This window comes from Haemaphysalis longicornis, unplaced genomic scaffold, assembly GCF_048455015.1.
Source record: "Haemaphysalis longicornis isolate Haplotype H1 unplaced genomic scaffold, Haemaphysalis longicornis Haplotype H1 scaffold_14, whole genome shotgun sequence".
Classification (NCBI taxonomy): Eukaryota; Metazoa; Arthropoda; class Arachnida; order Ixodida; family Ixodidae; genus Haemaphysalis; species Haemaphysalis longicornis.
Window position 1 is genome coordinate 21,598,980 of NW_027526245.1, and position 17,724 is coordinate 21,616,703.

The 17,724-nt window shown below is 47.6% G+C and overlaps 1 protein-coding gene across 7 annotated transcripts in view; it reads right to left on the reverse strand.

Annotated features, from left to right (window-relative positions):
* The window catches only part of LOC144165193 (multidrug resistance-associated protein 1-like), a 333,102-nt gene that overhangs the window by 37,947 nt on the left and 277,431 nt on the right, over positions 1–17,724 (reverse strand). For 5 of the 7 annotated variants that reach the window (XM_077695311.1, XM_077695307.1, XM_077695309.1 and 2 more), the window contains one exon: positions 10,802–11,012. The exons of 1 other annotated variant lie outside the window; for it this stretch is intronic. In XM_077695311.1, the coding sequence (XP_077551437.1) occupies positions 10,802–11,012 (211 nt within the window). The remainder of the gene's footprint in view (positions 1–10,801; positions 11,013–17,724) is intronic. One more of the 7 variants, XM_077695306.1, reaches the window with a different exon arrangement.

Consider the following 17,724-nt stretch of genomic DNA (forward strand, 5'->3'; position numbering starts at 1 on the left):
AAGACATCTCCAGTAGACAGATGGTCAACAGTGTCTCCCACAGCTCAGAAAAGGAACGGGTGGAGAGGGGCGGTGGGGCTGTGTCGTGAGCGCATTGCAGAAATATATAGAGCGGTGTACTGCACGGGAAACAATAAATCATTCCAACTGGTCGTATGGCCCTGCTTGTAATTGTCGGAGTGTTATTTCCCGAGTTTTTTAGCAGTGTGGGCGAGGGCACGGGAATTTTTGTGTGGTGGACCAGTAAAATTGAGTAATGCCCTGTTAAGTTAGAAATGGCGTCAGAGCTGCGATAACCTCGGGGGCTCGGTGGGCCAGTCCGCGAGCCTGTTGGTGGGCGAAGTTGTTGCCCGTTACAGAGGCATGGTCCAAACGATCGCCACTCGGTAATGTGGACGGTAGGGTCGAAGTACCCGGAGTGTCGTTAGTGACACTCTCCCTGAAAGGAACAGAATATGCGGCACGCTGCTTGAGAGTGAGTTTTGATGACTCTTCGGGAGCGTTGGAAGTAGAAAGGCTTCTGGGGCAACTACTAGAGCGTAGGGCGTGGATCCTCAGCCCTTTCCTTAGTCAAAGTGGAGGGAACTTTGTTGGATCACTGAAAGGACTATTATCGCGAGCACATCCAAGACAATTCCTTCTTACGCACTGTGGCGGGAATGAAATGGGGGTACCTCAGTGTGAAGCCACACACGTTTTCCAACACTTCGCGGCTTGCTTTTTCCTGTCCTAGCAAGCTCTTCTCTACCATCAATGTGCTGCACTGCTTTCACCCTCCGTTTTGCTACACACAAAACACAAGTTAGCCTGAATGGGAGTTTCTTGGCTGGAATACGTCTTTTAAACTCCTCACGACAGGCGGCCTGCTCCCACGTGTGGTAGTATGATGGTGGAAAAACTGCCAGTTTACACCGGGGGCCACAAGCCGTCGTAAATAAGCGCATTTATCACGGTTGTACCTCTTCACAAAACGCAGTATCTGGCTGTGATTACTGCGTTTGTCCTAATGGGAGTATTAAAAACTCTCACGTCACCTCTATTTCCTTCTCCTCCTCCTTCACCCCTTCCTCCTCTACGCGTCCTTACAAAATGGCTGCCAGTTGGTGTCGTCTGTCGTGTGAGCTCCAGCGTCCCCGAAAATTTATTGCCAGTGTGAACTTCAGCCGGACGAACGGATGTGAAGTGCTTCCCAACAACCGAAGCTCGTTGCGAACATCGTGGAACCAGCCTGGACTGACGTGCGACGGACTGCAACGTCGCCTCCGTGTCACCGACCTTCGAACCGACGGAATACGCCAGCGAGCCGACGCGAGGCCTAAATGCAGTGATCGCTGAGAGTGGCTCATTAGAAACAACGCGGTTGTGCCTCTGCGAGGTGGTTGAAGGTAAGATTTTCACGTTTTTTATTGTACGCAACATTTTGGGGGACTTGTGCCCCTTCTAGCGTCAAATAAACTCAACGTGTTTCCCGCGCCACTGCACGGGCGAGTCTCCGCCACTGGAGGTGAGCGTTGTGCGTGAAAGACGGCACCATGCCCGGAACGTCATTGGGGAGGCCGAACGGTGTGAAAGCAATGCATATTTGCGCGGGTCTCCAGCAGAACACTCACTGGTTCACACCCGCGAGCAGAATGAAAACTGTCCGAACTCTGAACGGCTGTTAGGTGTTTTTGTTAGGCTGTGTCTGTGGCTTACTGGCAGGCGAAGGTGAAGTTGGCCGGTCAAACGTCGCAGGGCGGCCGCTTTTCTTGAGAAGTAGGTGTGGTGCCAGCCGCGCCTGTTACGAGGAGGGTGACTGCCGCGTGCCGCCGGCGATTAATTGCTTTTACTGGAAAGGGAGAAGGTCGGGGCCCCGTGGGAGCTCTCCGTACGCTAGGCGCGTGTAACTATAACCAGCAAACGCCATTCGAGGGAGCATTCTGCAGAGTCAACAGGCGACTGCTTATTTTATTTTTTTTTTTGAAGGGGGGCACGCGCAGGTGTCACACCGACCGAAATGTTTCCTTAACTTTCGGTGAGGGGAGAGATGGGCAGTGCGGGGGGTAAAACCTGAAGCTCGTTCCCAGAACACTACACGCAAGGAAAAGAGGGAAAGGAAGTATTTTGAGAAGTTGGCCCCCACAAGGGTCGCGCACCTTTTTGAACAGCAGAACACTTCGTTTTGACGAACTAGTGAGCGCAGGTGTCTCGGACAGAAGTGCAAGTTTGCGTAGCTTTAAACAAACATTCAGACATTACGGAAAGTTGGACACAAGACTGACAAGTTCAGCGTCTTTACAGTGCCGTTTCTTTTTTTTTTTTTCAGGTCAGATGCCCAATATGCTTATGTATTTGTTACCGCAGATTTAAAGCGTTTTGCTATCCCTCTAATGAATGTGCTGCTGTGGCTTCCAGAAGAACGTGCCAGGGGGTGCGGCAACGTCAGCGTTTGGGAGGCAGGTGCAAGCAAACAGCGCACCGACGACATGATGACCTCATTGTTTGCAAATGGCTTAAATTTTTTTCGTTGAGGAGCGTTGTAGTAGATAAAGTTCTTACCAAGATACCTTGTGTTCTCGATGTAGGTGTTTTGTTGATTCAGTGTTTTATTGTCTTATTAACGTGTTCACACGTATATCGTATTCATGTAATTTTTATGCAATAAATTGACTGTGCAGAAAACAAACTTTTTACGTTTCGCCATTCAACGTTTCAAGCGGAAAAAGACTAGAAATTACGTGATCACATACGAAAAATAAAATGCGGCCTGTGGCCTTATTATGAACTCCCAAATGCAGTAATAAATTCCATGCAGCGCATATATATGAAGCGCACAAAAACACACACAAAAAAAACCTCGAATGCCGGTCAACACTGCTCCCAATTAGCCCCCTGAAAACTCCCATTTGGAGGAAACAATACACTCCCAATGGTACCCCTGGAAACTCCCATTGTAGTGGCAGTAAAATGAAACTCCCATATGCTACTGAAAAAACTGCCGAAATAATGGGAGTAAGGCGAAACTCCCATTGGAAGGAGTTTTGAAAACTCCGAATTGGTACTGAGTTATGACACAAGCCATTTACTCCCATTCCTGTTTATTTGTGTTCTGTGTGTAGCGTTCCCCTGTGGCTTACGGTTGTTCAGCTTTGTTAGTTACTCCTAGTGTGTTTCTTCTAATTCTGAAAAGCTTACTCTGTTTCCTCAAGGTCGAGGCCATACGAAACAGACCCTGGATATTCTGCAGAAATGTGCTATGTGAAAGGTACATAAATATTAGGAATTTGAAATATTGCCGACTTGTGGGCGTATACGCGGCCACCAGGACTTCATTTTTTCTACTTGCTTATGAAGGCTTGTTTCCAGCCAATTTTTGATCGTTTTGATTCCATGGAGCAAACCTAGAGTGCTTATGCGATTGTGGTGAAATTTGCAAGGCCAAATAAATCATTTTAGGTTGATGGACGCGACCTTCTCAGCTAATTCCCGTTGTTCTCGGAAATAAAATATGTTTTTTATTTGCGTGAAATGATGCACAGAAATTCTAATGAAGTTTTGGCATACAAGAGTGCACACTAGAGTGTACTCTAAAGGACCTGAAACGGCGAAGTGGCTTTATTTTTGTATATCTCACCCGTTTCAATATGAAATTCGCTCTGCTTTGACGATATGAAAATTTCCTCAAATGTGTAGTATTTTCTTCTAGCCAGGTAAGAACAAAATTTAAGTGCCATTTGTTTCGTGGGCGCGCCTATTGGGCAGCCTTTGACTGCCCAATAGGGGCAGTCAAAAGCTGACCAGGTCGTTGATGCACACACTTAACGTTTTACACTTTTTTTGGCCAAAAAGGGTGTAGCATAAAATGAAAAAGGGTATTGGGAGCCCATTGCACCCATTTTTTTTTAATCATTACTCTTTTCCTAGCTCTACACCCTTATTGTGTAAAAATGATCAGTGTTGATCAAGTTCAACACCCTTGGTTTTTCTTACGGTTTTGAAAGGGTGGGGAAAAGATGTTCAGCGGTTCATTGAATGAGGCTGTTACGAAAAGGGAAGGCCGATCTTCAGTGTTTATTGGCGCCGTCAAGAGAGCGACGCAAAGCCGTGCATGGTAGTCCAAGCGCAGCGTTCCGAACTCGTGCGTGTGCCTGCTGCATTCCGCGTGCGTGCAAACGCGCCACTTCTTTCTCATCGTCTCTAAAATCCTCATCATTGTCCATGTTGGCGGCAGATTAGAAATCCGCAACATCCTCCGCGCCCACCAAATGCTCACTCGCATAGTTACCAAAGGCACAGGCACAACATTTGCACTAGTCAAGCAAATTCTCTACTGCATGCTAGCTGCAGTGGCTCGGTCCATGTTCCCGTTCTTTCCTATACACTTCGCCGATTGTCCAAGTTTCCAAAGCGTAGCACGCAGGCATATCGATGACTCCGTCAGTCGGTAATGGTGAAACTGGAGCAGTTTGCAGCTTGAAAAGTGCGCCCACTTCGCAACGTCCGAGTTGTGTCTTCACGGATTTTCGGCCGCGAACTACCTTGGAAACATTGCGGCCTTCAACGAGAGTATCGCTGACCCCACGGTGAAGTCGCTCATGACCGCTGTAAATGGGGTGGTTATAGTGATGATCTTCGCACAGTTGTACCAGACATCTTTCTTTGTCCGATGTGGAGCTGAGATTCGGTTCTATTTTATGGTTACTATTAAAGGACGATGCTCCTTCGAGGACGTCGTTCAAGGACGACGTTCTCACAGTGTCTGAAAATGCGTCAAAAGCGTCACGAAGGATAGCGGTTCTTGACGCCTCTAGGAGGGCCTCACGATGCGGCGAGTAGAAGGCATGATCCGGAACACACGTTCCCTCCACAATATTTTCTGCGTGGTCACCCCACTGGCATTGCCTCACAGCACCTTCGTGCAGTCTTATCACGTCTCGAGTTTCTTCGTCTTCTTCTCATCGCCATCTTGTAAATAGAACACCATCGCATCATCGGGACGTCGCGGCTATTGGTCTCTCTTTTTATTCTATATTTTGGTGCCGATAAACCCGGGAAGAAGGCCCAGTGAGATTCGGATTCATCCGAACTTTGGCCTAGGAGAAGGAGGACCCCTCGAAGCCGACGACGGACCGTTTAATGGACATATCGACGATGGTGCTACCCATGGCCGACCGACGCGATGGGAAGACAAGACGACGAGACATCCTCCCCTTTGAGCATTTTCTTCGATGGGTCTAGAAAGCGATTCTGCAGAAGGTGAGAGGAGTGCCGCAGCGCATCGCACAATGAAAAACGAACTACCTTTCATGCACGAAGAGGGTGTTTTTGAATGTAAGATTAGCCTCCACGAACTGAAGAATGAAAGAGAAAAAAGGCGGTTAATCGCACGAGAACTGTGTCGAAACGCAAAAGCAATATTAGACTCGTCCGTAACGATCACTGATGTTTGTGGGGTGTTAACAAGCTTTCTGAGCCAGCTACGGAAAAATGAAGTTGAATTGAGGTTGTTGAATAAGGAGATCGAACCGCTTATTGATATCGAAGATTTGGACCAGGAATTTACCACCAACATTGACTATGAAGACGAAATCACGCATATCATGATCCGATTGTACTACCGATTGAAAGATAAGAAATGTGACACCAAAGAAAAGTGCCAAATTATGGAGACCTTGCATTCATCAAAAAACTTCAATGAGTTTTTTACAATGACTGAACAATGCTACGATTCATGCGACTTGGAGACACCCGCGGAACATGACGTATTACCAGAAACCTCACCTCAGCCAGATTTCCCATCGCAGACAGGACTTGAGAATTCGACATCTTCATTGTCTGAACTAGACCTTGAAACTCAAGGCGCCTTACTCTCGCGAGCATTGAAAGAGTCGGCAGAGATGTCCACGAACAAGACCGGCGGCAGGTCATCGAGCCTCATTACGCCAGCAGAATCTCCGTATGGCGAATATATCAAGCGGGAGACCATGGATTTGGAACCTGGAGAGCTTCAAGGGCAAGATACGACAAAAAAAGGAAAACAAATGCACGACGCTGGAGAGCGGGATGAGTGCGTTTTTGAAAGGTATGTGAGAAAAATGGCCGTGGCACATATTCGGAAATCGCTTCTAAAGAAAACAATACACTGAAGAAAACATCTGAACAACAAGGCACGTCACAACGAAAGTCGTATCACTAATGTCCAGAACTCCAGAAAACAGCGGAAGCCGTTAAGGCACTATTTTGAGATCGCAGCGAACGAACCTGAACTTACATCAGGGTACAAGACCGTCGAAGACGGGCTTCGAATTTTGACCTGGCTACGTGGACTACATCGACAGACTTGGCGTGTGCTCAGAAGACGGCAACAGTGACTGCTTCGCCGTCTGACTGCCCTACCGGATCGGATCGGAACGAACTTGTTTATGGAAGCGGACTGAGGACGGTTCGTTGTGGGCGGGGAATATGTAGAAACTTTATAGGTGTCATCATTGCTGCACCGATGTGATCACCATCATCGGTGCCTATAGTCGCGTGAGCAGCTCTCGTTCGAGCGGCTTCATCTTCATCAGTCCGCCATCTTGTAAATAGAAGCACCATCGTATCCTCAGGACGCCGCGGCTATCGGTCTCTCCTTATTTTACAGAGGCCATGCAGGCATTTATAATTGCAATGCAAAGGACAAGACATTCCCTCATACCCTCGTCTACTCGTAGGAGATGTTCAAAAGCTGATAAAACTTGTTCGTCTCCTATGATCGTTCGTTTCCATATACCGTGCGCCCCATTCCCCAAGTCTAGCTTTGGCGCGTTAAATCTCAATTTCAGCCTTCAAAATAAAAAAGACTATAGCTTTTTTTGGCGAAAAGCGTGTTGCCCGACTGCAACACTCATGGCATTCTGTAGGGTGTTGAAACGGTGTGAAATCAGTGTTCCGTTGAAGAAAAAGAACAGCAGAGCTGGGGTCGAGCTAGCTTCTTCCCGTGCTCCTAATGTTTGCTACGTTTGCTAGGCCTAGCGATGTGCTTGCTAAGCTAGGATAAGCGCTGATGGGTGAGGCCAAGTTTAACCGGATTTTACAAGGCAGTTCTAGTGTGCCCCCACACTGACAGTGGACCCAAGAGGGAAACAAGCTACGTCCAACCCCAGCTCTGGTGTTTCTCCATCCTTGCACCACCACTGCAAGCTGCGCCATTTTTTTTTGCGTTTTAGAATCTGAAAAACACTATATAGTACCTTTCAAATAGTAAAATAAGAGGAGCGCATACGCGTGCGCCATTTGTGCCCACACTCGAACAGGCTTCAAAGCCCGCTTCGCTGTTATAATACCTTACGCATCTTATAATACCTTCAAATACTTCGTAAACAGAATACTTACCAATTTTTGTGCTATCTTGCAGGAAATCCGTTAAATCAGGTTCAGGAATATAAATATATGTGCAGAACTTTATGAAATAGTCTAAGGTGGAATTCGCATGTTACTAATGTTTCATCTTCCTTTCGTAAATTATGTTTACGTCTGCAGAAGCTTCTAGACGCTCCAACTAGTGTCAAATTACTTGCATACACAACGCTAATTAGACCTAAACTGTCGTATGCTTGCGCTGTTTTGAACACTCACCCATCAAAAATATTGACTTTTTGTTAGAAAAGATCCAAAGGAGAGCTATTCGGTTTGTTTATTAAAAATTTCATCGCACAGATTTGTGTTCCGAGCTCATTAGTAACAACGTAATTCCAACCTTTCAGTTCAGAAGACAGTTTCTCCGTCTTAAATTGTTGTATTTACTTTATCACCGAAAACTTCCTTTGGACTGGAGTTCCTTCTTGAAACCCCTTGCTACTCGCCGTACTCCTCATTCACATTCTCAGTCCCTAACCCCAGTGTTCGCTTCTACCAATTTGTTTAAATTTTCTTTTTTTCCAGCACAATTAATGATTGGAACAATACACCCGAAAACTGTCTAAACTCTCTTGGTTCATTACAACCTAATCTATAGGTGTGCCTGCTTAGTTGTGTCTACCGTACAATGTTTTATGCTTGCTTTTCTTGTTTCGGCTTTGTGCTGTCTACTGTCGGTATTATTGTATGGTTGATATTGTTACCGCCTCATGCCCCTCCTGCTTGGGCTTCCATGGCCTGCAGTATGTTCCTAAATATATAAAATAAACTATGCGTTGCTCTAGCCTTTACAGGGGGCGAAGCTGTTTTTGTCTTTTTTCGCTAATGCCACCGAACCTATTTCAAGCTTATACAGCCCCACGTGTAGTAAATTACGTCAATATATATTGTGTGAAATATCGACAGGTACGAAACATACTGCGCTTGTAGAAAACGTTCTGTCCACCCGTGTAAACGGCTATGAAATATACCTCCAAAGTTGGAGGTCTTTTATACCCTTTTTTCTCAGTTGGCGGTCTTATCTTACAACCGTTTTCTGTGCCCGCTTCTTCTTAGTTTCCAACACCCGAATTTGTTGCTTTACTCCATTTTGGGAAAAATGGTGTTCAAATAATGAACACCCTTGCTGAAGGGTGTTGAGATGGTGGGAAGTATTTGTTTGGTATTTAATAAAATTTTATGCCTTATTGAACATAAGAACTACCTCGCGCTTAAAAAGTGTTTGCAAATCCGCATGCTGATTTATATATGCTCACAATAAAATGCATAATTCCGAAATTAGCGCTAAAATATATGGTTTTTGCGGCATTCTAACCGACACTATCGGAGGGCTTTCTTTTGCTGGTTAGAAAAGCAAGAAGACCAGATGGATTTCCAAGTGTGTACACGCTGTCCCCACGCATCGGGTTGGTGTCTGCTCAATTCATTTGATGGTCAAGTGTGACTCGTACGTGTTGAATGGGTCTGCTTGTCATACTGAGCTCTCGGCTCATCCACACCGCCACGCCTAGCTCCGCTCCCACAACCTTATTTCAGGGAGTTTAGCAGCCTTACACCCTTTTATAAGGGTGTTCACATGAACACTCATTTTTTCATCCTTACAGACTTTTTAGCCAAAACACCTTTTAATAGGGTAAATGGGGCAAGATTCTTACACCCTTTTCGGCCAGAAAGGGTGTAAGAAAGTTTAGTATGCAAAATAACAGCTTTGATGACGAGCTTTTCTAGACAAGCAGGAATAGATTTACATTGTACCATGAACACCGTGCAATGAAACTAATCACGCTGAACGCACACGCGCACTCGGAGCGCTGATAAAAATCTATAGGACGGTCGGTTCCGATCATGGGAGCATTTTATAACAAACTGAACTGCCTAAATTCAAGAAAAATTCTACCAATAATTCCTTGACGAATGGTTGGCAGATCTGGGAGCCAGTCGTCTTTCTTTTACTTGAATTTGTCGACACAAAGAGGATGGTAAGAATTCGTGAGGCAACCTAGATATTTACCTGTTTTCTTTCGCAAAGGGACAAGGGATAGAGGAACAACTAGTTGAAGGGGAGAGTAAGCGAGCTTCACGAAGAGTTTACGTAGCAAGAAGCTTCTTGAGATGCTTCCTTACCCGCTTACGTGCGCGTCTTCCCAAATGATAAAGTTCTGGCCCATCGACAAGATTTGTCTCCGCCTTTTTCTGAGTATGCGTTTTGCTTTGTCCTCGTTTCTAGTAAACACCGTTGACTGCCCATTCGTTGAGCAACACGACAATCGAGTTTGCACGCCGCTCTTCGTAACGAACCAAGGCGGCGTCCATTTCCATTGCTAAGGTAATTTCCTGCATGCTGATCAGGGCTTCCTGGTCTGCCTTAATGTGACTAGTTTCATAAGCGTCGCATTCTCAGTTTTTTCTATTTGATCCAATGTTTGGGTTGTCGCCATTGCAAGAAAGCAGTTAATGTGCCCGAATGTCTTTGTAGCCATCTGTCTTAATAAGCATGCATACGTAGTTGGTTTGTCTGCGTGTAAGCATGAAAAATCGGCATACGTAGTTTGTTTGTCTGCGTGTAAGCGTGAAAAATCGGTCAAACACAAAAGGGTCAATATACTACAGTGATGCACCACCGAAGTGGTCAGTGACTGTCCTGCACAGCTGAGCTTCCCGTGTACTCTTTATCGTTTTGCTTGTGCGTCCGTAAATTGAAGTCGCAGCACATGAAGAGGCAAATTTTCGCAATCTTCAGACATTTTCATCGGAATTCGGCGTTTTACAGTGGGGCATTCATAGGAAACGCTCTCACCAAAGCGCCGTTCGTGGAAGGGCGTGTAAAAAGAAGTTACGCGGGCAAATTTGAATCTAGCCACAAAGGCAACTTCTTTGTGAATGCTCGCTACCTTTTACCGTAATATATGTGTCCTTAAAACATACACTAAAATTGGCCCCAAGGAAGACTCTACCACAACGCCCAGTTTCATTTACTTGACCTAATTCGTTCGCAGTGAGGTTCCAGAATTACCGGCGGCTTTCAACATACGGCCGTCTACGGACGGAGTGCAGTTACTAGAAACGGCTGTTCCGAAACAAATTTAACATTACTATTAGTCGTCGAGGCGACTACACACTCTGCCACATTTCACCTGGCCTTCGTTATTACTTACTTCATAGTGAACTTTGGATTATTGTGGAATTCCCGTTTGCTGCAAATACATAGAATCAAACGGGAGGAAAACAGCAGCCCCATGGTTGTCGGTTAGAATAAAACTGGTCCGTACAAGTTTCGTTCAGCTCATTAAGCAGAAAGTGCGCTCAAGTCAGAAATTACAAACAATGGGCTCGCTTCATGCACTTTGGTACTGCGTCCAGCTCCGCTTGCCATCCTTCTTCGCAGGGCGGAAAAACATTGACCTTTGTGAATACTCGCACTGACTTGCCTTCTCACAGGGGTTCACCACGAAGGACACGTTGTTAAGAGCGTTCGGCAGCACCCCTGGCCTGTAAGACGCACTGTAGTGATCAAACTCGAGTTTTCCCTCCGCCGGCCAGTGAGCTGGGACACCTGCCGCTCGGGTGGAAGCAGAGGGGTCGCAAGGCGGCGAGTCTTTGGTCACCGCGTGCGGGGCCGGGCCCGTGGTATCGGCCTGGTTTGAGTGGAATAGAGATAAACGAGACGACCGGTTACAAACAAAACCCCGAACGAGAAAATTTAAAAAATAGAAAAGACATTAAAGGTCTAAAAAGTATAGTACCGGAAGTAAAATCTATGCAAGAAAATGGGAAAAGATAAATCAGAGCAATGATGGTTGATTATGGCAAGGATAATATTCGCTGGCACGGGATGACTCTGAAAATGGCCCCCGAAGATAAAAACAAGAAATGCGGTGCTTTCAGTCTAGAATTGGAAACAGGGTGCTATGAAATGCGCAACACGAACACAATCGCCGTTCTGGGACCTTCGCTAAAAAAACAAACGTGAGCTTATTGATTGCTGTATTGTAATGAAATGAAGCAGCGTGCCATCGGCAAGACACTGGAATCGGTCAGCACACCATCGGCAGCTTGCAGCCCACTATAGACTTCCACTTTAATTCCCAGAAGTCGGTCGTTCGACCAGTGCCCTCAGTGTGTCTTCTCCCCCTGTGTAGCGTCTAACACTGATTTACCCTTGAAAAACTGGGCCAACTGGCCCAGATTTCTGCCTTAGTCAACGCTGACCTACGATAAAAGATTTTTTGCGAGGCATTTTGCTGTTCTCTGAAGCGCATGAATCTCGCCGAAAAAATTACGGGCGAGCAAATGGCAACGTTCATCTCAAATGACGTGCTTTATTCGGGTTGTGCGGGAAGTGCGGCCGCTGGACGTGATTTTACGAGACAACATAGTTGCGTCATTGAGAGGTAGTGAGCCACTAATGACCCGAAGTAAGTAATAACTTTTGGTTGCATTGCACCAAGCCTGCTGAACTGGAGTCTGTAGCAAAATGTCATTAACCAGATAGTAGCTGGAGGCGCAATGTCAACCGTCCTGGTGTGCCTTTGTGGAAACTTGGGAGCTCAGAGTCCGGAGCGCACCCCTTCGGCAATTTTGTTTGACAAACGGAGCAAAACCGGTCACACCATTGTTGGAGTGTTTATATCAGTAGTAGCGGTAGTGCCAATAGTACCAACTAGCGGTAGTACCCTTCTGCGCCAATTGAATAGCGGGTGCTACACATGTTGAGTAATCAGAAAAAGGCACATTTTATTAGAGGTATCTCGAAGTAAACTATAAAGCATTGGACTGCTGAAATAGCTGTTCGTTTAGTTTTCTCCACTTGGTTAGGTGGTCAATGTCGTCTGTGACTAGTATAACATTTTTGCGTGCAGTGGAAAGCTCATACTTTCGATTCAAAGTTTGCTGTCGCGTTCCCACCATTTTGTGCACGTTTTTGGGCTCCACCATCCTCTTCTGTGTACGCGATCAATTCTCCCATGCGCGTCACGAAGCACGAATCTTGCAAACGGGCGGATTCTTCTCTCACTTCCGGCGAAGAGAAGCGTCGTCTCCTCAGCGTCGACAGGTCGCGGCGGCGCCTTTGGTTAATTAGCGCTTCCTGTAGCACGCTTAACGCTACCGTGTTCGTCCATATTTCTTTTTTCACTCTATTACCACACTTCTCATTAAGGCGCGTTGGCTAGGCCGACACCACGATGACACAACGAGGGCGACGCCGACTTCCGAGTTGGCAACCTTGGGGTCGCAAGACGCCGACACGAACTCGTCGGCCGACCGAAAGTCCGCGTGTAGCAATTTTACTAGAATAGCTCTGCGTGGTGTGACTGGTTCGCCGAAATAAGACGCTGGAATCGATATAGAAGCGATAAATGCACTATGACAACAATAGTGCCGTAATGAATGCCGCTCTCTTCTGTAGTTCATAGAGTGTAATAAACATAGTAAGGTCCGTGAAGTTCATACAGTTCAATATATCCGTATTTCGACTTACAACGCTCCGTTGATGGATTGATCGAAGGGTTTAACGCGCCGACGCAACGCAGGCGATGAGGCGCTCCGTAGTGGAGGGCTCCGGATTAATTTTGACCACCTGGGGATCTTTAACGTGCGCCAAAATCTCGTACACACGGGCGTTTTTGCTTTTCGCCTCCATCAGAAAAGTGGCCGCCTCCATCAGAAAAAGGACGCTCCGTCTGTTCGCTTTGGCTAAAATTCGTTTCCCGGAGTTGGAAGCGCCATATTCGTGTGCGACCAGCAACGCTTGTAGAAAACATAAGATCAGTTAATAGCATAATAGGAGTTCAATATGAGTTCAATAAACAATCAATATCGACCAAAGTGTATAGCGTGAAGCGTAAAACAAATGCACGGCGAGCGAAATTCCTGCAGGGCGAAATCGCCGTCGCAGCCGGAATAGTGCCGTTGCCGGAGGTCAGTTTTGGTGGGGGCTTTATGGAACGTACAAAACAGCGCACAAAACAAGGATTAAGAAAGAAGGCCACAGACAAGCGCTGAGAAATAAGTAATCGTATTTTATTGCAGCTTGCGTATAAATACGCTTGTCACGCACAAAAATAGTTACATATATTCCGAAAAACGAAGACTCAACTAAAAAATGGCGGAAAAGAACAACGGCAGCACGAATAAATTATCGCGCAAACGGACGAAACCAGCCCTACGCCTGTCATCTTCGGAAGAACACACGATTGGTCAAGTGAATGCGCTTAATCAATATAATGCTGCGCAACTGTTGTTTACGAAATATTCAGTTAACGAGCCAGGAATCGTCTAAATTATCTACAAAGCATTGATGTGACACAAAGGTTGTGTCTCGATGTAGTATACAAGTTATTTCAGCGCCATCTACAGTCATTTCCACCTCCAGCCCGCTCAATCAAAGCCCCGCTGATTCAAATCTCGGCAAGGTGTTGCTTTTTCTTTTAAAGCAAAGCCAATTCCTGCCTTTTCCTGCCAATGGTTCTTTCGTGGCGTGCGGGACAAAAGACTCCGAACACGGCTGGGGACGGCGACGGCGCTTTTCACTCACCGAGAACAGTGTAGATGGCGCGGTGACACGGCGCTAGTTAGAGTTCCTGTATATCGCGTAGCGCAAGAGTTGCGCGTCTGATTGCCACATGCCACCGGTTCCAGTTCGACAGGAATGCCCGCTTTCAGAGCTGCGCACAAGACCCCGTATGTGCCCCGTATTCAGTCAGTTGTGCTCAATTGGGCATCGGCGGTTGTGGAAGCGGCGGCAGCGGCGGCCGCTCATCTGATAAGCGGTCCAATATCGTGGGCCAGTTTTTGCCCGGCCTGTCCTCGCCACTCCTCCTCGCCGCTGCCGCTGGCCCGGCGGCAGCTTTCTCACGCGAGAAGGGTGGCTTTCCCGCACGACCTGGAACTCAAGATGGCGAATGGACGCGCAACTCTGCTCCCCTAGGGGAGCTATATACAGGAACTCTAGCGCTAGTAACCAGCGTTCCCCGCACGCAGGTGACTGCTCGCACCGGCGGGCGGTTCGGCGGGACGGCTTCGTCGTCTGCTTTAGCGACAGTGGTTTTGGGCCTGTTTTGGTGCTGCTTCTCGTCTTCGCACGGATTGATTAACTTTTAAATGCGGAGCATTTCTTAGGCTCGCGATGTCACTCGTCGATGTTGTCGGCGCCGTCCACACGGTCACCGCGCATGCGCGTCGCGTCGAGGCGCAGGTGCGCGTCTCTTCCCCGTACCCTCCTCGCTCTCAACAACAGGTGCGGCGGTGCGGGAGGAGCGCGTGTACCCCGTGCGCTCCGTCGCTCTCAACAACAGCTGCGGCGGTGCGGGGGGAGCGCGTCTGTGCGCGCATGCGTCAAAGCTACCCGTGCGCTGCGTCGCGCTCAAAAGTAACGGCGGCAGGGCGGGTACACGTGGTAACGGCGTGGTGGGTGCGTGGAAAGATCCCGCGCTTGTGTACGGAAGTGTGCGCATGCGCGTCTGTCCCCAGTACTCCTCTCCCTCGAACGCGGGCGGTGTGTATATAAGCGGCGGAGCGCGCGTTCGGAATTCAGTCAAGGGCGTCTTTGCTTGGCTTTCGCTTGACTTGACGCTTTGCTTGACGGCACCAAGCAATAAAGACAGACTTTAACTTTACACTCCTTGCCTTCGCTTCTCCTTCATTCAATAAATAAGAATAATAAAGACGAAATAACACTTAAGCATTCCCAAACCATACCGAAATACGCAACATTCACGCGATACCCCCACCACTCTGTGACGCATTTACTCGAGTTCCCCCCGTGGGAAGATGCGGGCGAGTTTTTTCGACAGCACCTCCTGAGTAACCCGCTCCCGAAGGAATTAAGTGGTCATACGGCAAAGGTACGTTAAGGATTGGTTTGCAGCGCGGGAAAACAAAAGGTCCAAAACACATAGACATCTCGCAGCTAGAGTAAAGCGTAGGACACATGGGCGGAGAGGGACGTGTCTGTGCACGCGATTCTCCGTTCCGGTAGCCGGAAGGGCCCCCGCCTGGTACCCAAAACCGTCTCTCCGCATGCGTATGATGAGGTGTCGCTGGAGAGGTCAATCCACCGAATCCCACGGGTGTAGCCGACAGAGAAAAGCAAGAAAGTAGACGAAGAAGAAGGAAGAGGAGGCTGTTCGTTCTCGGAGGCAGCCAGACGGCCACCCTCGCGGTGTAGGCCCGAGGACCGTCGCCGGGTCTCCCGTCCGAGCCACCACCCGGGCTGCCGAAACGACGACCAGAAGTGGTTGCACCCGTTGGAGTGGTCGCGGTTCCGGTGGCGTGGAGCGCGGGCAGCGAGGCCGCGCCGTGGCGCCGGCCCAAGCCATTCGTCCCGCCGCTAGCCATCGGCCGCCATCACGTCCTTGTCCAGCGAGGCACCTCCTCATCGACTCCACTGCCTGCCCTGTGGCCAGCGAGCGAAATGCGTCTTCGCGCCGTCTCATCCAGACCGTCTGGTCACTGAGATCGCCGGCTGTGAGCGCATGACTCCCTTTATGACTGTGTCCGCAATCATCCGCAGTCCATCCGTGTGCAGTGTCTATTCCGGCTTTGTACATCTCACGTTAATATATTTGTGTGTGTGCGTTAGCGAGAACATAGTCCAGGCTCGTGACTTTCTACGCGGTCCGGCCCAACATTCATTACAATGCGTCAAACCTGCTAGATATTTTCCGCAGCTGCTACGCGTCAAACGCGTGGGCAGTCAACTGGCCGGGGGCGGCAGCCAATAACAGCACGAGGCGTAGAAGCGTCATTCATGACGTTTCACGCGGGTTTCAAAGTGGAGCCTGTATTCGGTGTGTCCTTCGCCCCTGATTTCGCGAGGTGGCTTTCTCCTGCGCCGCAGCCATGAGCAGCTCAAGGGCGGCCCGCATCGCCGAAAACGATCTGCTGATATTTCTGGTACGAGCAGAACCAAATATATGGGATCTAAAAACAACTGCGTATCGCTTTCGCCTGCCTTATAACTCCAAAAGACCACGCTGCATAAAGTAAAATTAAGAGCAACATCTCTGAGAGGTGTCGGCATTGCAGTGTTTTTTTTTCTCCGTGTAGTCAGTGAAGGCTTCCTTTATCGTGGTTGATTCGGTGGTTTTATTAAAGTTCATGTGAAAAGAACAACTACCTAAACCATACTCTTGCCACGTTGAATGAGAAACGCATTTGTAGAAATCCAGATAATTGTCAATAATGCCTAGCATTCTTACGCCGCTAGTATTCATTGAGTTTTTTAGAGCGAGATTTCGCTATGAGTAGCCGAATACGTTGTGTTATTCTACTTTGATTTTTTATTTTGTTTCCTTTCGACAATGATCAAAACTGCACCGTTATATTGATTAAGCGCATTCACTTGACCAACAGTTTGTTCTTCCGCAGATGACAGGAGTAGGGCTGGTTTCGTCCGTTTGCGCGATAATTTATTCGCGCTGCCGTCGTTCTTTTCCGGGATTTTTTCGTTGAGTCTTCGTTTTTCGGAATATATGTAACTATGCATTTTTTAAAATTTAGTCCCCATTTTTGAGAAATGGTTATGCTGTGTATATGGGGGGATATTCTTTGACCATTTCCTTCATTACGCTATTACAACGATTAAATGTGTTACTTCCGCAAGTTATGCATTTTTGTGGAACTGCAGGGCGTTACATGACTGGCTCGTCTCAATTTTTTTTTTTCGTTATTCTAACGTGCTTTTGTTGGCTTTTTAAGTTACGTCTTCGTTTTCGAGCACATGTAGGACATATTTTTAGTATGTTCAGTGTTGTGACTATTTTTTTTTCTATTTTTGTAGTACTAAAATGTACTACAAAAACTAAAATGTTTCTCAAAACTCCGCTTGGCCAATCATATCCATTTAAGCTATTAATAATGTAATTGACCCTAATTACTTAAAGCAACAATCACCTACGAAAGGAAATCACGAGCATCGCTGGTCACCCAGAAGAACTACGTCAAGCGTCAATGCAACCCTTGTGCGGGCTGCCAAAGGCTGCATGCACGCACGACGGAACGGGACGGAACGGGGCCGACGCGTCGATGGCGTCCGCGCACCATGTGTCTCCAATTCCACCAAACGGCCGCGGTGAGCAGTTTCCGGAACGTTTACCGGCGCCGAAAAGCGGCTGCAAAGACGGACATGTGTCTGGTCCTTAATGCTACCTTTTGCGCAATGCTTGCCGCGAATGGGACACCGTTTCCTGAATTGGTGAATACCAATCCGGTTGTGTTATAAGAGCTATTACGAAATGCGAAAGGAGCAACTGGATGTGATAAATAGCGATTATGAAAATTCCCTCAGATTTCTACCAATTCTCAAACTTGCGAAACTAGCTGGTCTAAATACGTTTAAATGGGAAT